Raw genomic sequence first — 26,821 nt, forward strand, 5'->3', positions numbered from 1 at the left:
GATATTTGAATGTCGTTCCTTAAATCTTGATTGCGGCGCTTAACTATTTTGACATTCCCTGTCATACAGTATATCCCTGCTCTTCGGAGGTCTAAAGTAAAGGATTATCTCTGTTGTGTATAATATTGAGTTCCGCACCAGAATGTGACTGGCAGAATGGGTGTTGTATGTGGAGGATGAGGGCTGAAGTAGATATCTCAGATAGGGGGGAGTGAGGCCTAAGAGGGTTTTATAAATAAACATCAACCAGTGGGTCTTGCGACGGGTATACAGAGATGACCAGTTTACAGAAGAGTATAGAGTGCAGTGATGTGTCCTATAAGGAGCATTGGTGGCAAATCTGAAGAACATCGAGCCGCTCGAGAGCACCCTTACCTGCCAATCTCTAAATTACGTCTCCATAATCTAGCATGGGTAGGATGGTCATTCTAATCAGGGTTAGTTTGGCAGCTGGGGTGAAAGAGGAGTGATTACAATAGAGGAAACCAAGTCTAGATTTAACTTTAGCCTACAGCTTTGATATGTGCTGAGAGAAGGACAGTGTACCGTCTAGCCATACTCCCAAATACTTGTATGAAGGGACTACCTCAAGCTCTAAACCCTCAGAGGTAGTAATAACACTTGTGGGAAGAGGGGCATTCTTCTTACCAAACCACATGACCTTTGTTTTGGAGGTCTTCAGAACAAGGTTAAAGGCAGAGAAAGCTTGTTGGACACTAAGAAAGCTTTGTTGTAGAGCGTTTAAACACAAAATCCGGGGAGGGGCCCGCTGAGTATAAGACTGTACCATCTGCATATAAATGGATGAGAGTTTATTCAAATTGAGAAGAGCATGGGGCCTATGATCGAGCCTTGGGGTACACCCTTGGTGACAGGCAGTGGATGAGACAGCAGATGTTCTGACTTTATACACTGCACTCTTTGAGAGCGGTAGTTAGCAAACCAGGCCAAAGACCCCTCAGAGACACCAATACTCCGGCCCACTGGAATGGAATGGTCTACCGCATCAAAAGCTTTGGCTAAGTCAATAAAAAAAGCAGCACAACATTGCTTAGAATCAAGGGAAATGGTGACATCATTGAGGACCTTTAAGGTTGCAGTGACACATCTATAACCTGAGTGGAAATCAGATTGCATACCAGAGAGAATACTATAGACATCAAGAAAGCCAGTCAGTTGATTATTGAGAAGTTTTTCCAACACTTTTGATAAACAGGGCAAAATAGAAATAGGCCTATACCAGTTAGAACATTCACCCTCTGAATGGCATACACAATCCATGTCTCAATTGTCTCAAGGCTTAAAAATCCTTCTTTAACCTGTCTCTTCCCCTTCATCTACACTGACTCAAGTGGATTTAAGTGACATCAATAAGGGATCATAGCTTTCACCTGGATTCACCTGGTCAGCTGTACTTAATGTGTTGTACACTCAGTGTATAGCACAGTGTTAGCTAGCTAGGATGCTACATAAGATGCAACACACTTCATGTCATACAGTAGTTCCCTGCTCTTTTGAGCTCTAAATTGTAGGGTTATGTTGTGTGGAGGCAGAAAACAACAACTGCTGCTGTCCTGTAGCATTAGCTAGCACGCTACAGTAGCTCTCAACAGGCGACATAATTCCAGGTGTATTTCCTTGCTCTTTGGAGGTTGAAAGGGGAGGATTCTCTCTAAATAGCACAGCTGTCCCATAGCATTAGCTAGCACGCAAGCTGTCAACAGGAAGCTACACACGATGTTACATATTATTTCCCTGCTCTTTTGAGGTCTTATGGGAAAGATTTTCTCTGTTGTAGGAAGGGCCGTAACCAGGGTTTGAGTTTTAGTGAGGTCCGGAATAACTTTTTGAAAGTTTACTGCATTTCGATACAATTAAAACACTTAAAAATGTTGTATGGAGAACAGAAATCAACAAGCAAAAATGACCCTAGCCATTATCACCTTGGCTGCTGTATGTTTATTCAGTCAATCTACAAACACATAGCCTATTAGATATGCAATTGTGATGTTATACCCCTGAAAGGGGGAAATATGAGAAGTGATTCACACTGACATGTAGCATCAGCAACTCTTCAGTCAGTTGTAATGATGAATTGCATAAAATGCTCAACTCTACATAGATACAGTGCATTCAGAAAGTATTCAGACATTTTGTTACATTACAGCCTTATTCTTAAATTGTTTAATTTCCTTTCTCCTCTTCAATCTACACACAATACCCCATAATGACAAAGCAAAAACAGGTTTTTGGAATTTGTTGCAAATTTTAAAAAAAATGTAAAACTGAAATATCACATTCACATAAGTATTCAGACCCTTTACTCAGTGCTTTGTTGAAGCACTTTTGGCAGCAATTACAGCCTCAAAGGATTTCACGTGGCCAAACTCCTAAATCCCCCAAATGGGAAAATGAAACTATGTCCACTTGTGAGAATGTGGGAAGGGTCCGTGGACACTATAGTTATGTTGAGTGTGTTTCACTTGGTGACCTCACGAAGTACAGGAAACACACACAACTATATCTCTGAATGTATACATTTCTCAATTATGGTGTTTTCATCTAATTATTGTATAAAATGAATGAGTAAAGATGAAACTATTTGTGAAATGATGTATGTGATGTTAACCTTTAATTTTGAGAGAATTGTATTCCCTGTAAAAATGTAACTAGTCAGCGGCCACGCCCCCGTGAGCACAGACATGATCTGGCATCATGGAACCGCCCTCTTCTACTGTTACGAATAAAAGCCCCTCCTGAGAAAATCCTCTTAAGACTAAACAAACCCACAGCGTGAGCTGTGTTTGCGAATAGTTAAGACCACAAAAACCTCAGTGTAAACTAAGGTTGTAATGGTTGTTGAATTCCTAACCATACCACGTGGAGCATTGGCTACACAGCTGGAAATAAACTCAGACTATCGATCCCTAAAGAATGAGAGTAGAATAATCTTAGATACTAATTACTAGCTAGAAATTATGCAAACCTCGGAAGCGAATAACGACAACAGCTGAAACATTTATTCTAAGAACAATGGACGCCTGACGGTTCCATTAAAACAGATACTATCAGGAGTCGCCACCATGAGTAGCCAGAGACTCTCTGATGAACTGACCAACGATTCCAACAGAGAAGACAACAACTACACAATGGCGTAAATATATTGATTGCAATTATTCCCGAATGAGCGAGCGTTCATGTGCAAAGGATTAGCATTTCAATGAATACAATTATCCACTGTGTGTAGTGATCCATTTTGTCTTTCCCGCTCTCTCTCTTCCACACCCCCTTCCCTTTGTGCACCAAGCCGTTATATCTCTTTAGCCCACTAGGGGATCTTCCCGATCATTGTTAGTAACCAATATTTGTTTGTTTATGCATTTCTGTGAGTTTATGCATTTCTGTTACTTAGTAAATAAATTATTAAGCCAATTGGTTTATGGATGATTCATAGTTTAGGCTGGGTTCATGCAGAACCCAACAATTTACAACGTTTAGAATGAGACTGGCATGAGGTAAATAATAATTCATTAATAGAAGACTAATTGATCAAATATTATATTATATTATATTATTATATATATTATTATATTCGGAAAAGTATAACTTTATAGTCTGAAGATTTTCCGTGGTGCCCCAACTTTGACCATAGTTGATTTTCTTTATTGAGTACAAAATATACAGTACTGACATTCTCTCAACCAGCTTCATGAGGTAGTTACCTGGAATGCATTTCAATTAACAGGTGTGCCTTGTTAAAAGTTTATTTGTGGAATTTCTTTCCTTCTTAATGCGTTTGAGCCAATCAGTTGGGTTGTGACAAGGTAGGGGTGGTATGCAGAAGATAGCCCTTTTTGGTAAAAGACCAAGTCCATATTATTGCAAGAACAGCTCAAATAAGCAAAGAAAAATGACAGTCCATCATTACTTTAAGACACGAAGGTCAGTTAATACGGATAATTTCATAAAAGTTTCAAGTGCAGTCGCAAAAACCATCTAGCGCTATGATGAAACAGGCTCTCATGAGGACCGCCACAGGAAAGGAAGACCCAGAGTTACCTCTGCTGCAGAGAATAAGTTCATTAGAGTTTCCAGCCTCAGAAATTGCAGCCCAAATAAATGCTTCACGGAGTTCAAGTAACAGACACATCTCAACATCGACTGTTCAGAGGAGACTGCGTGAATCAGGCCTTTATGGTCGAATTGCTGCAAAGAAAACACTACTAAAGGACACCAATAATAAGAAGAGACTTGCTTGGGTCAAGAAACACAAGCAATGGACATTAGACCGGAAATCTGTCCTTTGATCTGATGAGTCCAAATTTGAGATGTTTGGTTCCAACTGCTGTGTCTTCGTGAGACACAGAGTAGGTGAACGGATGATCTCTGCATGCGTAGTTCCCACCGGGATGCTTGCTGGTGACCCTGTCAGTGATTTATTTAGAAATCAAGACACACTTAGCCAGCATGGCTACCACAGCATTCTGCAGCGATATGCCATCCCATCTGGTTTGGGCTTATTGGGACTATCATTTATTTTTTAACAAAACAATGACCTAACACACCTCCAGGCTATGTAAGGGCTATTTGACCTAGAAGGAGAGTGATGGATTTCTGCATCAATTGACCTGGCCTCCACAATCACCCGACTTCAACCCAATTGAGACAGTTTGGAATGAGTTGGACAGCAGATTGAAGGAAAAGCAGCCAGCAAGTGCTCAGCATATGTGTGAACTCCTTCAAGATTGTTGGAAAAGCATTTCAGGTGAAGCTGGTTGAGAGAATGCCAAGATTGTGCAAAGTTGTCATCAAGGCAATGGGTGGCTACTTTGAAGAATCTCAAATATAAAATAGATTTGGATTTGTTTAACACTTTTTTGGTTACTACATGATTGGGTTATTTTTATTGCAGATGTCTTCACTATTATTCTACAATGTAGAATATAAAAAATAAAGAAAACCCCTTGTAGATGTGTCCAATTTTTTGACTGGTTCATTTTTTCTTCTCAGAAAAAAATTGCGGAGGCCCAGACCTGTGTCCTCATATGTAGTTACAGCCATGGTTATGGGGAAGGGTAAACGACTGCTGTTGTCCCGTAGCATTAGCTAGCACGCTTGCTGTCAACCAGAAGCTACTACACAATAAGAGCCTGCAAATGTAGCAGGTGAACTCTGTTCATCTGGAGATACAAATCCCAGTTAGCTCTACAAACAATTTTTCTGCCTCAGAACATACTCTGTAAACAACAAAACGGAGCGTCACAGTAGATGGAAGACGTGGTCCCGTGTCATTAAACTTTTAGTAGCTCAGTCGAGTTTTTCTTGTTTGTGTTTTTGTCTTTAGCGCTCCTCCTATCTCTCTCTCTCACTCCTCTGCCTTATCGCGAACAGAGCAGCACAGCCTCACATGCTATTCATCTTTAACGAAGCATTCTCCGTGCTAGGCAGTAGGCACCCTACCTCCCCTCATCGTAGACGCGGACCCTTTTTAAGCAGGCACCAAGGTCTCATCAATAGTCCGTCATTGTAAATAAGAATTTGTTCTTAACTGACTTGCCTAGTTAAATAAAGGTTAGATAAACAATACAAAATCATTTAATAGAGAAGGCCACTGTGGACACAGATCCTGCCTTTCAGTGTAAATCACGTTGTAATATATTTGGGAGAAAATACATTAGAATGTAGAATCTTCCTTTACTGTTGTTTGTTCCCAGATGCTGAGTTTGAGTGCAAACATCACTGACTATCATGCAATATGAGGACACAAATTAACCCTGTCCTGTCCCCCTGCAGAGCCCCAACTGAAAGGCATTGTCACGAGACTCTACAACCGGCATGGCTTCTACCTCCAGATGCTTCCGGATGGCACCATGGACGGCACAAAGGACGAAAGCAGCTCCTTCTGTAAGTCTGTCTATCTGTCTCACACCTGTCTGTCTGTCTGTCTGTCTCTATAACCCTGCTGTCCTTCTGTAAGTCTCACACCTGTCTGTCTGTCTGTCTCTATAACCCTGCTGTCTGTCTATCTGTCTCACACCTGTCTTTCTGTCTGTCTCTATAACCCTGCTGTCTGTCTATCTGTCTCACACCTGTCTTTCTGTCTGTCTCTATAACCCTGCTGTCTGTCTGTCTGTCTCTATAACCCTGCTGTCTGTCTATCTGTCTCACACCTGTCTGTCTGTCTGTCTGTCTGTCTGTCTGTCTGTCTGTCTGTCTGTCTGTCTGTCTCTATAACCCTGCTGTCTGTCTATCTGTCTCACACCTGTCTGTCTGTCTGTCTGTCTCTATAACTCTGCTGTCCTTCGGGAAGTCTCACACCTGTCTGTCTGTCTCTATAACCCTGCTGTCTGTCTGTAAGTCTCACACCTGTCTTTCTGTGTCTGTCTGTCTCTATAACCCTGATGTCTGTCTGTAAGTCTCACACCTGTCTGTCTGTCTGTCTCTATAACCCTGCTGTCCTTCTGTAAGTCTCACACCTGTCTGTCTGTCTGTCTCTCTAACCCTGCTGTCTGTATGTAAGTCTCACACATGTCTGTCTGTCTGTCTGTCTGTCTGTCTGTCTGTCTGTCTGTCTGTCTGTCTGTCTGTCTGTCTCTATAACCCTGCTGTCCTTCTGTAAGTCTCACACCTGTCTTTCTGTGTCTGTCTGTCTCTCTAACCCTGCTGTCTGTCTGTAAGTCTCACACATGTCTGTCTGTCTGTCTGTCTGTCTGTCTGTCTGTCTGTCTGTCTGTCTGTCTGTCTGTCTCTCTCTCCACAGTTTGTATTGAAATATAAAAGTCTGTATAGACACAGTGAGAATCTTTAGACAGTACGAATTTCTAGACAGTTATTGTACACAAGTTATTGCATAACAGTCTGTGAATCTTAAATATATTGTAGATGTGTACAGGGCTCTCACACTTTAGCCAGTGTGGATACTTTTTTAGGTAGGTACAGTATAGAAACTGTAAGCAGAGTAAATCACTGCATAACATAACAGGTCCCGGTTGGGGTATTAAAGTTTGTTCAGAGATTAGAGGACAACTGTGAAGTGTTTTTGAGTGTGAGTTACGGTATATTTCATAACAACTATAACTCTATCAATCCTTACATCAGGCTTACTGTTACTGTGAGCTTTCTGTAAGGGGAACAGGCTTAGGGGAGAGGAAGAGGCGAAGTGCAGGATGGGAGAGGGAGGCAGGGAAGGGTGAAGAGAGAGAGGAAAGAGGTGTAGAGAGAGAGAGAGAGAGAGAGAGGTGAAGAGCGATAAAAAGAGAGGGAGATAGAAAGAGAGATGGAGAGAGAGAAAGAGGCGGATGGAGAGAGATCTGGCATGTACAGCCCAGTACAGGACTCATAAATCGTTCACTTTTCATTCAAAGCAGATTATTTATTCATTCCCACAGCACGGTAGAATTGTTGAGTGATTGACATCACAACGGCATAATCATCTACCCCACCGCACAGAATATTGAATGGGATAGATTAGTGTTTTGCGTGTGTGTATGTGTGTGTGTGTGCGAAGTGTGTGCATGCGTCTCTGTTTGTGTATGTGTTTGAGCGTCTATGATCAAGGTCTGGAATATCTCATTTTGTATTTACTGTAGGCCAGAACAGAATGGCAGGCCTCCCTGTGGAGGGAGCAGAGGTTCCTCTCATACACCACAACTTTTTGTCTCACTACAGCGTAGCCTCCTCAGCCTCTCTCCTTCTCCCCCTCTCTTTCTCTCTGCCATCAGCCCCAGGGTGGGACCCCCAACCTGTTCCCTGACCTCTCCCATGAAAAAAGTGTGTGTGTGCGTGTGTGTGTGTTTACGTGCATGCCCGGATGCGTGTGTGTGTGTCTGCCTGTGTACATGTCCATGTGTGTGTGTGTGTTTGCATTTGTGTGTGTCCATGTGTGTGTGTGTGGATATATGTGTAATTACACACCCCACTGCAGAGTGTGCTGAGGCCAGTCAGTAAAGGGCCAAATCAGCAGCAAATGGAGATAAATAATTAAGGAGGAAACAGTCAGATTCATATCTGAGTTCTACAGAGACAAACTGCCTCCCAAATTGCATTCCCCATGTAGTACACTACTTTTGACCAGGTTCCATATTGCATAGTATACTATGTAGGGAATAGGTTTCCATTATGGACACACACACAGTCTGGATGTTCTGATGGACCAGGCCTACGCAGGCTTCCCCTGCTCTCTCTTGCTAACAGGACAAACACACGCTACTTTCTCTCACATACACACACACACACGCCATTCAGCAATATGCTTTATCACAGGGGACAATTTTAGGGAAAATCTGTGTTTTGTATTTTTTGCCCCTAATTTGTGGAACAATCTGCAGAGTTCACTGCAGTTAGATGTGCCGGTGTCACTCAGGCAGTTTCCATTATTGATTGAGGACCTCTATGTATGTCACGCCCTGGTCTAAGTATTTTGTGTTTTTCTTCATGTATTGGGTCAGGACAGGGTGTGGCATGGGGTTTTTGTATTGTGGTGTGTTTTGTCTTGGGGTTTTGGTGTGTATGTATTGGGATTGTAGCTAGTGGGGTTATCTAGCAAAGTCTATGGCTGTCTGGAGTGGTTGTCAATCAGAGGCAGGTGTTTATCGTTGTCTCTGATTGGGAACCATATTTAGGCAGCCATATTCTTTGAGTTTGTCGTGGGTGATTGTCCTTAGTGTCCTTGTTCCTGTCTATGCATTCGTTTTCACTAGTATAGGCTGTTTCGGTTTTCGTTACGTTCTTTGTTTTTGTAGTGTTTGTATTATTTCGTGTTTCGTTTTGTTCATTAAACATGGATCGCAATCTACACGCTGCATTTTGGTCCGACTCTCCTTCTACTGAAGAAAGCCGTTACAATGTATGAATGCGATTTTTGTTGTTGTGCTGAATCATATTGTTTTATACACATGTGTACAGTCGTGGCCAAACGTTTTGAGAATGACACAAATATTAAGTCTGCTGCCTCAGTTTGTATGATGGCAATTTGCATATACTCCAGAATGTTATGAAAAGTGATCAGATGAATTGCAATTCATTGCAAAGTCCCTCTTTGCCATGCAAATGAACTGAATCCCCAAAAACATTTCCACTGCATTTCAGCCCTGCCACAAAAGGACCACCTGACGTCATGTCAGTGATTCTCTCATTAACACAGGTGTGAGTGTTGACAAGGACAAGGCTGGAGATCACTCTGTCATGCTGATTGATTCATGCTGATTCCAGCAGACTGTAAGGAGGGTGGTGCTTGGAATCATTGTTCTTCCTCTGTCAATCATGGTTACCTGCAAGGAAACATGTGCCGTCATCATTGCTTTGCACAAAAAGGGCTTCACAGGCAAGGATATTGCTGCCAGTAAGATTGCACCTAAATCAACCATTTATCGGATCATCAAGAACTTCAAGGAGAGCGGTTCAATTGTTGTGAAGAAGGCTTCAGGTCGCCCAAGTAAGTCCAGCAAGCGCCAGGACCGTCTCCTAAAGTTGATTAAGCTGCGGGATCGAGGCACCACCAGTACAGAGATTGCTCAGGAATGGCAGCAGGCAGATGTGAGTGCATCTGCACGCACAGTGAGGTGAGGACGCCCTGGTGTCAAGAAGGGCAGCAAAGAAGCCACTTCTCTCCAGGAAAAACATCAGGGACAGACTGATATTCTGCAAAAGGGATTGGACTGCTGAGGACTGGGGTAAAGTCATTTTTGATGATGAATCCCCTTTACGATTGTTTGGGGCAACCGGAAAAAAGCTTGTCCGGACAAGACAAGGTGAGCGCTACCATCAGTCCTGTGTCATGCCAACAGTAAAGCATCCTGAGACCATTCATGTGTGGGGTTGCTTCTCAGCCAAGAGAGTAGGCTCACTCACAATTTTACCTAAGAACACAGCCATGAATAAAGAATGGTACCAACACATCCTCCGAGTGCAACTTCTCCCAACCATGCAGGAACAGTTTAGTGACGAACAATGCCTTTTCCAGCATGATGGAGCACCTTGCCATAAGGCAAAAGTGATAACTAAGTGGTTCGGGGAACAAAACATCTATATTTTGGGTCCATGGCCAGGAAACTCCCCAGACCTTAATCCCATTGAGAACTTGCGGTCATTCCTCAAGAGGCAGGTGGACAAACACAAATCCACAAATTCTGACAAACTCCAAGCATTGATTATGCAAGAATGGGCTGCCATCAGTCAGGATGTGGCGCAGAAGTTAATTGACAGCATGCCAGGGCGGATTGCAGAGGTCTTGAAAAAGAAGGGTCAACACTGCACATATTGACTCTTTGCATCAACTTCATGTAATTGTCAATAAAAGCCTTTAACACTTATGAAATACTTGTAATTATACTTCAGTATTCCATAGTAACATCTGACAAAACATCTAAAGACACTGAAGCAGCAAACTTTGTGAAAATTATTATTTGTGTCATTCTCAAAACTTTTGGCCACGACTGTATGTTGTTTATGTTTTTATTGTCATGTGTACAGGGCTCTCTGTGTAAAGAGATTCTTCATCTCAATGTGACCCCCTGTTTAAATAAAGGTTAAATAAGACAGATCTAGACGTAAAATTATGTTCAACGAACACACACACACACACACACACACACACACACACAAACATAGAGAAACTCCCTCAAAGTACATTTGACCGTTGGAAGTTGTCAAAGGACACTGGGATGGGATGCATCCCTCCCTCCCTCGCTCTGACAATTAAGTAGAGATGCTGTTGTTGGCGGAGGCCCCTGGGTGTTTGGTCCCTGGCCAGGGGTATTACACACTGCGGCTGCACCGCCCTGTCAGTTAATTGCTAATTTTACTAACGCCGGCCTGTCAGGATGACCCCCCCTCAGCCTTCAGCCTCCGCCCTGGGAACTTCCACCCCCGGCCCCCTGACAGACCCCAGACACAAGGCCCCAGTCCTGGGCACATAGACCCATCCCCCACCCTGGACACATAGATCCAGCCCCCGGCTTCAGCCATGGGAACTTTCCCCCAAGGCCCCCTTACAGCCACGACGGGTCGGGCCACGGGAACCAGCACTCACCCAGGAGGGAAAGGGGGGATGGGGGTATACATCCACCCCCATCACCTATGTCTTGATTCAACCCCTCTGCTCTCATCTCGGTGGAAAATGCTTATTTTCTTCCTCTATGACTTTAGAGGTCTGGACCTTCGAAGGAATGGAGGAAGGGAGGGAAAGAGAAAGGGGGAAGCAAGCAATGGAGGGAGGGAGGGAAGCTAGCAGAGGAACAGAGGGGAAGACAGAGAATAGGGAGAGAGGGGAAGGATGAGAGATGAGGGAAAGAGGATAGAGAGAGAGGAGGGAATGCGCTGCCAAAGAAGCAGCTGGCGAGCCACTGATGGCCATTCAATCACTGTGTCTCCCCCCTCTGGTGGGAGGTACAAGAGACTGGCTTTTTCTCTACCCCCCCCACCTCTCTCTCTCTCTTTCAGATGGTTATGTAATGGGGTAATGAGGGAAAGGGGGAGGAGGGAGGGATGGAGAGAGAGAAGGAGAGAAGGGGGATCCAGAGTTTGGACACCTCTTCTCTGTCCAGCTGGACTGACCAGTGGATTGTCACGGTGACATGAATGTGTGTGTAAGAGAGCCAGACCTCCCACCTGACGGACATGGAGGAGGGAGGGGAGACAGGGGGAGAGAGGTGGAGAGGAGTGGGGGAGGAGGGACTCTCCCGTCCTACACAAAAAGGCAGGAAGAAGAAACAGACTGGAAAATGAAATGATGAGGGAGAAAAATACAGAGAGGGTGATAGAGAGAGGGTGAAAGAAAGAGAGGGTGAAAGAGAGAGAGGGTGAGAAAGAGAGAGGAAGGGAGGGTGAGAGAGAGAGGGTGAAAGAGAGAAAGGGTGAGAAAGAGAGAGGAAGGGAGGGTGGGGAGAGAGGGTGAAAGAGAGAGAGGGTGAGAAAAAGAGAGGAAGGGAGGGTGAGAGAGAGGGTGAAAGAGAGAGAGGGTGAGAAAGAGAGAGGAAGGGAGGGTGAAAGAGATAGATGGTGAAAGAGAGAGAGGGTGAGAAAGAGAGAGGAAGGGTGGGTGAGAGAGAGAGGGTGAGTAAGAGAGAGGAAGGGAGGGTGAGAGAGAGAGGGTGAAAGAGATAGATGGTGAAAGAGAGAGAGAGGGTGAGAAAGAGAGAGGAAGGGTGGGTGAGAGAGAGAGGGTGAAAGAGAGAGAGGGTGAAAGAGAGAGAGGGTGAGAAAGAGAGAGGAAGGGTGGGTGAGAGAGAGAGGGTGAGAAAGAGAGAGGAAGGGAGGGTGAGAGAGAGAGGGTGAAAGAGAGAGAGGGTGAGAAAGAGAGAGGAAGGGAGGGTGAGAGGCTGCGAGATAAGTTTACAAGAGGGTGGCTGAGACAGAGAAAAACAGAGAACCAGAGAGTTGCAGAGGAAGACAAGAAAGTGAGATATTGGGTTTGAAAGGGTGGTGTCAATGGATTTGGCCTGCTTTGGAGATCTCCATCCATCCAGAGGGACAGGGGGAGTGGGAGGAATGGAAAGTCCATCAGAAATCCATAAAGACCAGTTAACTTGATTCCCTGAACATTTATCCCCTCCAATTCCTGCTGAGAAAAACATTTATTCATCTCTCTCAGCTTCGGGATTGGTCTAGGCTGACATCGTCTTTTCAGTTTCAGCAACTCACAGACACACTCACACACACACACACACACACACACACACACACACACACACACACACACACACACACACACACAGAGAGAGTGAGCAAGAGGGAGAGAGAGATAATGACATTTGAAATGTTTTTATTCTTTTGGAACTTTGTGAGTGTAATGTTAACTGTTAATGTTTATTGTTTATTTCACTGTTGTTTATTATCTACTTCACTTGCTTTGGCAATGTTAACATACAGTGCCTTGCGAAAGTATTCGGCCCCCTTGAACTTTGCGACCTTTTGCCACATTTCAGGCTTCAAACATAACGATATAAAACTGTATTTTTTTTGTGAAGAATCAACAACAAGTGGGACACAATCATGAAGTGGAACGACATTTATTGGATATTTCAAACTTTTTTAACAAATCAAAAACTGAAAAATTGGGCGTGCAAAATTATTCAGCCCCTTTACTTTCATTGCAGCAAACTCTCTCCAGAAGTTCAGTGAGGATCTCTGAATGATCCAATGTTGACCTAAATGACTAATGATGATAAATACAATCCACCTGTGTGTAATCAAGTCTCCGTATAAATGCACCTGCACTGTGATAGTCTCAGAGGTCCGTTAAAAGCGCAGAGAGCATCATGAAGAACAAGGAACACACCAGGCAGGTCCGAGATACTGTTGTGAGGAAGTTTAAAGCCGGATTTGGATACAAAAAGATTTCCCAAGCTTTAAACATCCCAAGGAGCACTGTGCAAGCGATAATATTGAAATGGAAGGAGTATCAGACCACTGCAAATCTACCAAGACCTGGCCGTCCCTCTAAACTTTCAGCTCATACAAGGAGAAGACTGATCAGAGATGCAGCCAAGAGGCCCATGATCACTCTGGATGAACTGCAGAGATCTACAGCTGAGGTGGGAAACTCTGTCCATAGGACAACAATCAGTCGTATATTGCACAAATCTGGCCTTTATGGAAGAGTGGCAAGAAGAAAGCCATTTCTTAAAGATATCCATAAAAAGTGTCGTTTAAAGTTTGCCACAAGCCACCTGGGAGACACACCAAACATGTGGAAGAAGGTGCTCTGGTCAGATGAAACCAAAATGGAACTTTTTGGCAACAATGCAAAACGTTATGTTTGGCGTAAAAGCAACACAGCTCATCACCCTGAACACACCATCTCCACTGTCAAACATGGTGGTGGCAGCATCATGGTTTGGGCCTGCTTTTCTTCAGCAGGGACAGGGAAGATGGTTAAAATTGATGGGAAGATGGATGGAGCCAAATACAGGACCATTCTGGAAGAAAACCTGATGGAGTCTGCAAAAGACCTGAGACTGGGACGGAGATTTGTCTTCCAACAAGACAATGATCCAAAACATAAAGCAAAATCTACAATGGAATGGTTCAAAAATAAACATATCCAGGTGTTAGAATGGCCAAGTCAAAGTCCAGACCTGAATCCAATCGAGAATCTGTGGAAAGAACTGAAAACTGCTGTTCACAAATGCTCTCCATCCAACCTCACTGAGCTCGAGCTGTTTTGCAAGGAGGAATGGGAAAACATTTCAGTCTCTCAATGTGCAAAACTGATAGAGACATACCCCAAGCGACTTACAGCTGTAATCGCAGCAAAAGGTGGCGCTACAAAGTATTAACTTAAGGGAGCTGAATAATTTTGCACGCCCAATTTTTCAGTTTTTGATTTGTTAAAAAAGTTTGAAATATCCAATAAATGTTGTTCCACTTCATGATTGTGTCCCACTTGTTGTTGATTCTTCACAAAAAAATACAGTTTTATATCTTTATGTTTGAAGCCTGAAATGTGGCAAAAGGTCGCAAAGTTCAAGGGGGCCGAATACTTTCGCAAGGCACTGTATGTTTCCCATGCCAATAAAGCCCTTAAATTGAAATTGAATTGAGAGAGGATGAGAGAGAGAGGAGGACCATGCCTCAGGACTAACTGGCATGATGACTCCTTGCTGTCCCCAGTCCACCTGGCCGTGCTACTGCTCCAGTTTCAACTGTTCTGCCTGAGGCTATGAAACCCTGACCTGTTCACCGGACGTGCTACCTGTCCCAGACCTGCTGTTTTCAACTCTCTAGAGACAGCAGGAGCGGTAGAGATACTCTTAATGATCGGCTATGAAAAGCCAACTGACATTTACTCCTGAGGTGCTGACTTGATGCACCCTCAACAACTACTGTGATTATTATTATTTGACCATGCTGGTCATTTCTGAACATTTGAACATCTTGGCCATGTTCTGTTATAATCTCCACCCGGCACAGCCTGAAGAGGACTGGCCACCCCTCATAGCCTGGTTCCTCTCTAGGTTTCTTCCTACGTGTTGGCCTTTCTAGGGAGTTTTTCCTAACCACCGTGCTTCTACACCTGCATTGCTTGCTGTTTGGGGTTTTAGGCTGGGTTTCTGTACAGCACTTTGAGATATCAGCTGATGTAAGAAGGGCTATATAAATACATTTGATTTGATTTGATGAGCGGGAGAGGAATATGGAGAAGGTGAAATCAAGGAACTATTGTGTGAGAGAGAGGGAAAGAGAGTGAGTCAGGGAGACAGAGAGAGCGAAAGAGAGAGGAGAGAGAGAGAAAGAGTGAGTCAAGGAGACAGAGAGAAAAGAGTGAAGAAAGAAGAGGTGCTGAGAAATTAGGATTTAGAACAATACAGATGCATGAGAGTAGAATAAGAGATATTAGCTTCGCAGGAGGGAGAATGAAAGACAAGAAGAGGGGATTGAATGAGAGAACTAGATAGGGAAACAACAGCACTAAAGGAATAGAGTCAGGTTAAATGCATACAAAATGTTTGACAGACAGACAGAGGCAGGTAGATAGAGTTTAAAGGTTGTGTGAGTAGGTGGGGAGAGAGAGAAATTGAGAAAATAATATATATATTTTGTATTATATATCCTAAAAATAGAGGTATGGGTAGATGGCTTGTGGTCTCTATAGTATTTGATCTCTCGTGACCCCTATCCTCTTCCTGTTGATCTGTCTCTGATCTGATTGGTGAGTGATGGTGAAGGGAGCAGAAGCTTGTCACCAGCCATCCAGGCAACTCTAATCCCTTACAGCAGCATTGCCATGGCGATGAGAGATGAGTGACAGCCCGATAGGGGTGCACTCAGGCTTTGAACATAAAAAGAGTATGACACTATACTTCAATAACATGTCGAACACCCAAGCCCTTAACAATGAGTGACTGTCTGAATACCCATACTAGGTGTACTTCATACTTAAACTGCCTACCATTTAACACATACCGTTTAGAAAAAATGATGTAGCATGCCATGGCCGCAATGCAGTAGCGGCTCCTGACTGGCTGAGTAGGTGGGGCGGGGCCTAGTTCAGGTGGATCTTTCCAAATTCAACAGACATGCACCTGATAATAGATCCTTTCCAATTTGATTAATTTCTCTAAACTCTGAATAGAATAGGAATGGAGTTATAATCCTACTCAGGCTGGTTATAGGCAGACTATTAGACCTTCACCGTAGCCCATATCGCCCATCTATCCTATTTAAAAAGGACTGAAGAGAGAAACATATAATTTGGTTCCATTTCAACATATTTATTAGTGAAACCAAAGTGCTGTAACATATATCAATTAAATCAAATAGCCTAGTATACAGCAAAACTAAGGCTATTGCACAAAAAAAACATGGACAGTCGGGTGCATCGCAAATTCAGAACCACTGGACAGCAACATAATAAACTAAAGCCATGATCATTGGAAACGAGATCAGAATGACTGCTAAAGGCCTGATCCATACATGTAATAATTATATATGTAGCCTAGCCTACAAAACGAAAACAATCAATGTGTTCAAATCACAAGTCCCGATTAACACGTCATCAATAATGCAGCCACATCCCGAATCCCCGGTGCCGACACATTCAGAAATCAAAAGATGGTTTAGTATTTAGTTTAAAAGCTCTGACGAAGGAACACTTTTCAAAATAAGCACTTTTCAATGACAAAAAAAAGCACACAAAAAAAGACTTCTGTTTTCAAAGATGTAGCGACTCATGTTCATTTAAAGGAGAACAAAACACCACTGAGCTTACATTTGAACACCACTGCAGAAGCTTTGCTGTACAGCAACTTCCCAATTAAGTAACCTCGTTTTGTTGTTTGGCTACTTGAAGAGCACCCGGCACTATCATTCGCAGCTCACCTCTTCCAATGCACTGTGGGAAAGTGTGCATTCTACTAGATGAAGAGCCTACATGACTATAACATCCTGGCATTTAAACCATACTTGATTTAAGAAAATTCACATACTATTAACTCGTTTTATTTTCACATATTGAGAATACTTTGTTTCCCGCTATTCATTGATTTCGCTAGTACGTCCCCATATCTAACTGATCAGCTGTTGTCAAAGCCAAAATGAGTATGACATCCAGGCTTTGAAAGTATACTCAATCTTCAAAATGTCACACTATTAAACTACATTTTTCACATACTCAAACGGCCTACTATTTAGGACGCAAGTACGAGTATTAGGTCTCTCTCACCCGTCACCCCAAACAGGAAGTTGAGAATGAGCAATACTTCCTGTGTTTCTTCTACTTGTAGTCCCTCTACTTCCTGTCCCTCTACTTCCTGTCCATGTGTTGAACTCTCTCCATGACACAGACAGCTAATCCTCTCGTTCTCGGCTCAATACAGCACAACATCTTCAGAAAGACCACTGATGCCCTCTCCTCCATACCTTCCATCCATCTCCCCATCCTCCTTTTCCTCCATACCTTCCATCCATCTCCCCATCCTCCCTCTCCTTCATGCCTTCCATCCATTTCCCCTTCCTCACTCTCCTCCATACCTTCCATCCATCTCCCCATCCTCCCTCCCCTCCATACCTTCCATCCATCTCCCCATCCTCCCTCTCCTCCATACCTTCCATCCATCTCCCCATCCTCCCTCTCCTCCATACCTTCCATCCATCTCCCCATCCTCCCTCTCCTCCATACCTTCCATCCATCTCCCCATCCTCCCTCTCCTCCATACCTTCCATCCATCTCCCCATCCTCACTCTCCTCCATACCTTCCATCCATCTCCCCATCCTCCCTCTCCTCCATACCTTCCATCCATCTCCCCATCCTCACTCTCCTCCATACCTTCCATCCATCTCCCCATCTTCACTCTCCTCCATACCTTCCATCCATCTCCCCTTCCTCTCTCTCCTCCATACCTTCAATCCATCTCCCCATCCTCCCTCTCCTTCATGCCTTCCATCCATTTCCCCTTCCTCCCTCTCCTCCATGCCTTCCATCCATCTCCCCTTCCTCCCTCTCCTCCATGCCTTCCATCCATCTCCCCTTCCTCCCTCTCCTCCATGCCTTCCATCCATCTCCCCTTCCTCCCTCTCCTCCATACCTTCCATCCATCTCCCCATCCTCCCTCTCCTCCATGCCTTCCTTCCATCCATCACCCCTTCCTCCCTGGTTGTTGTTCTCCTCGTTTATTTATTGTGTATTGACTTGCTGGGATTGATTCAGCAAAGCCGCCTATCTCCCCATCTCCCCCCACCCATCTCTATCTCTCTCTTTCGCTCTCTCCCTCCCTCTGTCTCTTACTCTAACAACTTTAATTAACCTAGCAGTCTCCAAAGCGCCACGCGGAGAGTCTTGAGAAAGAAAGAGGGGAGTAGAAGAAAGAGAAGGGGAAGCGAAAGAGAGAAACGGCAGGCTGACCTATTATCTGCTGTAATCCATATGATTAGAAAGAGAGACACCTTTCATGGAGAGAGAAAGGAGGACTAACTCTCACTCTCGTAGAGAGAATGAGTGTTATGAGAGAGGTGGGAGGGAGGGAGAGATTAATAGGAAAGTGGAAAACATAGTAGATACAGTATCTTCAGAAAGTATTCACACCCCTAGACTTTTTCCACATGTTGTTGTGTTACAGCCTGAATTTAAAATTCTGAAATGTCTTGAGTTGATAAGTATTCAACCCCTTTGTTAATGCAAGTTGCATGGACTCACTCTGTATGCAATAATAGTGTTTAACATGATTTTTGAATGACTACCTCATTTCTGTACCCCACACATACAATTATCTATAAGGCCTCTCAGCTGAGCAGTGCATTTCAAATACAGATTCAACCACAAAGACTAGGGACGTTTCCCAGTGCCTCACAAAGAAGTGCACCTATTGCAGTCATTGAATATACTTTTGAGCATGGTGAAGTTATTCATTACTCTTTGAATGGTGTGTCAATACACCCATTCACTATTAAATACAGGCGTTCTTCCTAACTTAGTTTTATGTTAGTGCAATAAGGCACTAAAGTACAACTGCCAAAATTTGGCAAATAAATTAACTTTATGAGAGCGTTGTGTTTGAGGCAAATCCAAAAAAACACATCACTGAGTACCACTCTTCATATTTTCAAGCATTGTGGTGGCTGCATCATGGTACAGGTATGCTTGTCATCTGCAAGTTTCAGGGAGTTGTTTAGGATAAAAATAAATGGTATGGCTAAACACAGGCAAAATCCTAGAGGAAAACCTGGTTCAGTCTGCTTATCAACAAACACTGGGATACAAATTCACATTTCAGCAGGACAATAACCTAAAAGAAAAGGCCAATAGTTGCTTATCAAGACGACATTGAATGTTCCTGAGTGTCCCGAGTTACAGTTTGACTTAAATCAGCTTGAAAAACTATGGAAAAACTTGAAAATGTTTGTTTAACAATGATCAACAACCAACTTGACAATCCAGGTGTGCAAAGCTCTTAGAGACTTACCCAGATCACTGCCAAATATGATTCTAACATGTATTGATTAAGGGGGTTGAATACTTATCAATACATGTTAAAATATTAAATCAAGATACACAATATATACAAATGTATGTGAACACCCCTTCAAATGAGTGGATTGGCTATTTCATCCACAGCCGTTGCTGACAGCTGTATAAAATCAAGTACACAGCCATGCATCTCCATAGACAAACATAGTAGAATGGCTTTACTGAAGGGCTCAGTGACTTTCAACGTTGGACCGTCATAGGATGCCACCTTTCCAACAAGTCAGTTTGTCAAATTTCTGCCCTGCTAGAGCTGCCCCAGTCAACAGTAAGTGCTGTTATTGTGAAGTGGAATCATCTAGGAGCAACAACGACTCAAAGTGGTAGGCCGCAAAGTGGTAGGCCACACAAGCTCACAGAACAGGACTGTGAGCGCATAAAAATTGTCCGGCCTCGATTGCAACATTCACTACCAGTTTCCAAACTGTTTGTTGGGAGCTTCATGAAATGGGTTTCCATGGCCGAGCAGCCGCACACAAGCCTAAGATCACCATGCGCAATGCCAAGCGTCGGCTGGAGTGGTGTAAAGCTTGCAGCTATTGGACTCTGGAGCAGTGGAAATGTGTTCTCTAGAGTGATGAATCATGCTTCACTATTTGACATCCCGACGGATGAATCTGGGTTTGGTGGATGCCAGGAGAACGCTACCTGCCCCAATGCACAGTGCCAACTGTAAATATTGGTGGAAGAGGAATAATGGTCTGGGGCTGTTTTTCATGTTTTGGTCTAGGCTCCTTAGTTCTAGTGAACGCTACTGCATACAATGAAATTCTAGACGACTCTGGGCTTCCAACTTTGTGGCAACAGTTTGGGGAATGGCCTTTCCTGTTTCAGCATGACAATGCCTCCAGGAACAAAGCGAGGTCCATGCAGAAGTGGCTTGTCAATATCGATGGGAAAAACTTGACTGGCTTGCACAGAGCCCTGACCTCAACCCCATCGAACACCTTTGTGATGAATTGGAAGACAGTCTGCGAGCCAGGCCTAATCGCCCAACATCAGTGCCGACCTCACTAATGCTTTTTAGGCTGTATGGAAGCAAGTCCCCGCAGCAATGTTCCAACATCTAGTGGAATGCCTTCCCAGAAGAGTGGAGGCTGTTATAGCAGCAAAGGGGGGACCAACCCCATGTTAAAGAGTTCCGACGAGCAAGTGTCCACATACTTTTGGTCATGTAGTGCATTATTTTTGTTGACTTAATTTTTTTTTTTTTTTTACAAATGTTAGAATTCTTTATCCAATTTGACATTAGATCATTTTTGTTGATAGTTGACAAAAATCCATTTTTATCGAACTTTGTAACAGCAAAATGTGGAGGGGTCTGAATCATTTCTGAAGGCAATGTAGATACACACAGAGAGAGAGAGAGAGAGAGAGAGAGAGAGAGAGAGAGAGAGAGAGAGAGTTAAAGAGAGGAGATTGGAGAAAGGAGAGGGAAGGGGAGAGTGAAACTGAGATACAGGAGAGCGAATGGTCAAAATGAGAGAGAAAGGAAGAGAGAGCGAGAGAGTGTCTGTCTGTAGCAGTGTCCAGGGTTACAGAGGGTCATAGACTCCATGTGTGAGTAGGGGGTACTATATATTCTATACGTGTAAGTATGGCTGTGTGAGTGTGTGAGAGAGAGAGAGACAAGAGAGAGGGACTGTGTGTGCTCTTCTATGTGTCACCTTCTCCGTGGTCTTTAGTGACACCATGTTCATTTGCGAAACGGCCTGGTTGAGATTCAGGGATCGATAGAACAAATAAAAGCAGGGCCTAGAGAGAGCGGGGGGAGAGGGGGGGGGGGGGATACAGAGGACCAGGGCAGCCTGCACTCCTTCATCACCCATCCTATCATCACTCTCTTTCTTTCAGCAAGAAAACCCTATTAGACGAAAGCAGTTGTTGCTGTTGTTCTTCCATTTTTAAACTGACTATTAAATGGCCTATTCAAAGCTACTATTCCTGGCTGGTTTTTTTTGGGACCTTTTAGGACCTTCAAGGGCAGTCATTGAGGGCTTTGGTTGTCACGGCAGCAGTCGCCGCAATGCTTTCAGGCGTCCGTTTAAAATCTGCATGGCTCCCGCAGCGTTGTGTTGCCGAGGGGCGTTTTGTCAATATCACTCAAGTTAACATGTTACTTAGCATATCCCCCCCAACACAGAGGGCTTATGGTCAAGACTCTGTGACAACGCACAAACACACACATAATGCTTTTTACATCGACCCAGGTGTGGTGTCTTTATGGAAAACAATGCACATTAAAAAGGTTCAAAATAGAGGAGATGCACTCAACTGCAGTAAAAAGACAGAAAACTAAATGAATGTGGTGTTTACAGTGTTCTTAAGAGTTGTTTTAAGAGGTGTCACTCAGTAATGTATTCCAGAGGCATAAAGCCTTCTGTTCTCTCTCTCCCTCTCATTCGCCTCTCCCTCTTTCCCACTGTCCTCTGTCTCCTCTCTCTTTCTATCTCCGTCTATCTCACTCCCTCTCTCCCCTACCGCAAACAGAAAAAAATATGTTTTATTGTCAGATACACCGGGTAGGTGCAATGAAATGTGTTGTTTTACAGGGTCAACCATAGTAGTAGGGCAGGCCTGAAGCAAATTAGGGCACAATGGATTTTTCACCTTGTCGGCTCAGGGATTCAAACCAGCTACCTTTCGGTTACTGGTCCAATGCTCTACCACTAGTCCAATGCTCTACCACTGGTCCAATGCTCTACCACTACCGCCCTTTAAATCAAGTAACTCGGGTGAGATTTAGTTATTTGTGGCAGAAGGGCGCGCCGAAGGAAGCGGCTGAAGCGTCTCTAAAAGCTTGATCGCCCCAGGCGGCCTCTCCCTCTCTTCCTTCTCTCTCTGACGGATGGTGGGAGGAATGAAACGAGAGGAGGCTCCAATTGTCTTTTTCAAACACTGAGAATGTTTTAGTAAGAAACAAGGGCAGATTACTCTAACACCTCTCTCTCCCTCTCCCCAATCCCTCTATTTCTTGTCCTTGTGTCTGTTTTGCAGTGCAGTTCAACTTGATTCCTGTGGGCCTGAGGATAGTAGCCATCCAGAGCACTAAGACAGGGCTCTACATTGGGATGAACAGCGATGGATACCTCTACACTTCGGTAAGGCAACAAATTATTATTAACATTATAATGCTATAGATACCACTTCTACTATAGTTATAACATCTCTATACCTCGGTACGGCAACCTCTTATGATGTTATAGCAGCATAGGGACACCTACTCATTCAAGCGTTTTTCTTTATTTTTTACTATTTTCTACATTGTAGAATAATAGTGAAGAGACATCACAACTATGAAATAACACATGGAATCATGTAGTAACCAAAAAATTGTTAAACAAATCAAAATATATGTTATATTTGAGATTCTTCAAAGTAGCCACCCTTTGCATTGATGACAGCTTTGCGCACTCTTGGCATTCTCTCAACCAGCTTCATGAGGTAGTTACCTGGAATGCATTTCAATTAACAGGTGTGCCTTGTTAAAAGTTAATTTAGGAATTTCATTCCTTCTTAATGCGTTTGAGCCAATCAGTTGTGTTGTGACAAGGTAGGGGTGGTATACAGAAGAAAGCCCTATTTGGTAAAAGACTAAGTCCATATTATGGCAAGAACAGCTCAAAAAAGCAAAGAGAAACAAAACGGAAAATTTCAAGAACTTTGAAAGTTTCTTCAAGTGCAGTCGCAAAAACCATCAAGTGCTATGATGAAACTGGCTCTCATGAGGACCGCCACAGGAAAGGAAGACAGAGTCACATCTGCTGCAGAGAATAAGTTCATTAGAGTTACCAGCAAGTAACAGACACATCTCCTCATCAACTGTTCAGAAGAGACTATGTGAATCAGGCCTTCATGGTCAAATTGCTGTAAAGAAACCTCTATTAAAGGACACCAATAACAAGAAGAGACTTGCTTGGGCCAAGAAACTAGCAATGGACATTAGACTGTTGAAAATATGTCCTTTGGTCTGATGAGTCTAAATTTGTGATTTTTGGTTGTAACCGCCGTGTCTTTGTGAGATACAGAGTATCTGATCTCTGCATGTGTGGTTCCCACCGTGAAGCATGAAGGAGGAGGTGTGATGGTGTGGGGGTGCTGTGCTGGTGACACTGTCAGTAATTTATTTTGAATTCAAGGCACACTTAACCAGCATGGCTACCACAGCATTCTGCAGTGATACACCATCCCATCTGGTTTGCGCTTAGTGGGGCTATCCTTCATTTTTCAATAGGACAATGACCTAAAACACACCACCAGGCTGTGTAAGGGCTATTTGACAAAGAAGGAGAGTGATGGAGTGCTTCATCAGGTGACCTCACCTCCACAATCACCCGACCTCAACCCAGTTGAGATGGTTTGGGATCAGTTGGACCGCAGAGTGAAGGAAAAGCAGGCAACAAGTGCTCAGCATGTGGGAACTCCTTCAAGACTGTTGGAAACACATTCCTCATGAAGCTGGTTGAGAGAATGCCACGGGTGTGCAAAGCTGTCATCAAGGCAAATGGTGTACCTCAATAACAGTCTACACATTATCACCTGTACTGTTGTTATAGCAGTGTGTACAACAGTCTCCCCTGTAACTATTCCCCAGGTTGTTGATGTAAATCAGAATGTGTTCTCAATCAACTTACCTGGTAAAATAAGGGTTCAGTAAAAAATACTGTCAGACCCACAGAGATGATGCAGTACCTGATGAGAGAGAAATTGTTGATTTAATGTTTATTATCTCTATGGAACTGTGTTTAACAGTCATTGATAGAGTTTTCAGTGTCACTACAAATCTCACAGTCTAATGCACGGTGATCTCTACTTCCTAAATGGCACCCTATTCCCTATTGAATGCACTTTTTTTTTACCAGGGCTTATAAGGTACTATATAGAAAATAGGGTTCCATTTGGGCCAATCAACAGTGTACTGGTCCACAGCTCTTTAAGAGGGGTTTTTCACCTTGATCTGGGAGAGTGGAGAGGGAAGGTAAAAAGAGAGATGCTCCCATCTAGTCTGCTGTGAAGTAAATAAAGTGTGCAAGTTTCTATTTGAAGTAGATCTGTGCGTTCACTTCAAAGTCGGTATACTGCCTGCCTACTGCCTGCCTACTGCAGGAGCTGGGGTATACAGAGGATTGGTGTGAAGTTTTTAAACACCTTGCCTTTCCGGCGGATCAATCTACACACACACTTTGACACACACCTTCACCCCCCCCCCCCCCCCCTCCCACACACACACACACACACACACACGGCTGTAGAGGATATACTACCCAGGCATTCTCCAAACAGAAGAAAAGTGACCTATTTTCACAGGGAAAAGAATCACAAAAGAGAGAAAGAGAGAAAATCCCTTTGAAGAGAGGAGAAGAGAGGGAGCTTTTTTTCCCCGGTCTTTTTCCACAGTGTGAAGGAAGGCTCACCTCAAATTACCTGAACACTAGCTGCTGCTGAACCCATACACATTCACATACACTACACACACACACCTCCAAGTAACTCAGAGGACTGAAAGCATCAGAACAAGGGAAGGTGGTAGGGACTATAGCGCTTTAACACACAAAAAAAAATAATATCCCAATGCCCCAGGGCAGTGATAGGAGACATTGCCCTGTGTAGGGTACTGTCTTTCGGATGGGCTGTTAAATTGTGTGTCCTGACTCTCTATGGTTACTAAAAATCCCATGGCACTTATCGTAAGAGTAGGTAGTATTAACCCCGGGGTCCTGGCTAAATTCCCAAACTGTCACCAGGTTGTCATGGTAACGGTGTGATATCATGCAGTGATACTTTAGAATTTTAACTATTCTGCATAAGGCCAATATACACCGAATGTACAAAACATAAGGAACACCTGCTCTTTCCATGAATCCAGGTGAAAGCTATGATCACTTATTGATGTCTCTTGTTAAATCCACTTCAATCAGTGTAGATGATGGGGAGGAGACCAGATAAAGAAGGATTTTTAATCCTTTAGACAATTGAGACATGGTTTATGTACAGTATGTGTGTGCCATTCAGAGGCTGAATGGGAAAGACAAAAGATTTAAGTGCCTTTGAACGGGGTATGGTAGTAGGTGCCAGGCGCACCGGTTTGAGAGTGTCAAGAACTGCAATGCTGCTGGGTTTTTCATGGTCCACAGTTTCCCATGTGTATCAAGAATGGTCCACCACCCAAAGGACATCCATCCAACTTCACATAACTGTGGGAAGCATTGCTGTCAACATGGGCCAGCATCCGACAGCAACTTGTAGAGTCCATGCCCTGACAAATTCATGTGGTTCTCAGGGCAAAAGGGAGTGCAACTCAATATTAAGAAGGTGTTCCTAATGTTTGGTACACTCGGTGTAAATACCATTCCAAGCTTAAAGATGGAATCCTTAATGGTGAAACTGCCACATCCATTTGTGATATTACCACAACAAAGAAGTTACTGCAAACAATGAACACAGTTTTTCCCCCTCGGACATCATTGCACGTGACGCATACAACAATATTAGTCTCAAAAAGACAGTCTGCCATCAAAATTGAGAGTAGTAATGGAAAGCTCCACTAGCCTGTTGGAGAGGATTAGTGTACAGTGCCGCATCTTAATTTGATGAACATGTTGTTGCAGGAATTTGCAAACTATTAGGTTTAAAAAGGCTTCTAAAGTTTGTAATTTCCACTTCAACATTTCAGACTTGATTTGCCCTAATGAAAAATGTATCAACCCCTACAAACAATATCCATTGCTGCAGGATTATTTTGCTGCTGTGTGAAACTGGGTCAAATTAAGATATGGCATCTGTAACATGTCTTAAATCAGAAAGGTGTACAAGTTCAAAGTGAGTTAGGAAGGCGTTGATAGCCATAACTTTGGCGCAGAATATAGAAGTAGTAGGTAGAGTACAGAGCATACCGCGCTGGGATTGCGAGTGTGGTTTTAAACAATTGATGTACAGTCGTGGGGTTAATTTAAGAACAGTCAATAACACACACGCACACACAACTGGTCCAGTAGTCTCTCAGCATTAATCATTAATGTGTCCCTATGGCAAACAAAGCCCCAACACACTGTCATTATGTTCTCCTCCGAGGCCACACACACACACACACACACACACACACACACACACACACACACACACACACACACACACACACACACACACACACACACACACACACACACACACACACACACACCTTTCCTCTCCTCTCCTCCACTCTTGTCTCCTTTAACTAGAGAACACACTCTCTCTGCAGGAAAGCAAGTCAGGATCTGAGGATGTAAACAAGGATATAATTGAAAGAAGAGAGCTTTCTGAGCAGAAAGTCTTTCTCAGCAGATCAAGGAGAAGTTAAATCATCCCACTTCAGACCTACT

At 43.6% G+C, this 26,821-nt stretch overlaps 1 protein-coding gene across 1 annotated transcript in view; it reads left to right on the forward strand.

The window, feature by feature from the left end:
• The window catches only part of LOC139379423 (fibroblast growth factor 11-like), a 133,417-nt gene that overhangs the window by 54,030 nt on the left and 52,566 nt on the right, over window positions 1-26,821 (forward strand). Inside the window, exons 2-3 of the mRNA XM_071122235.1 lie at window positions 5,794-5,904; window positions 22,458-22,561. Coding sequence (XP_070978336.1) covers window positions 5,794-5,904; window positions 22,458-22,561 — 215 coding nt within the window. The remainder of the gene's footprint in view (window positions 1-5,793; window positions 5,905-22,457; window positions 22,562-26,821) is intronic.

This window comes from Oncorhynchus clarkii, chromosome 21, assembly GCF_045791955.1.
Source record: "Oncorhynchus clarkii lewisi isolate Uvic-CL-2024 chromosome 21, UVic_Ocla_1.0, whole genome shotgun sequence".
In the NCBI taxonomy this organism is placed as follows: Eukaryota; Metazoa; Chordata; class Actinopteri; order Salmoniformes; family Salmonidae; genus Oncorhynchus; species Oncorhynchus clarkii.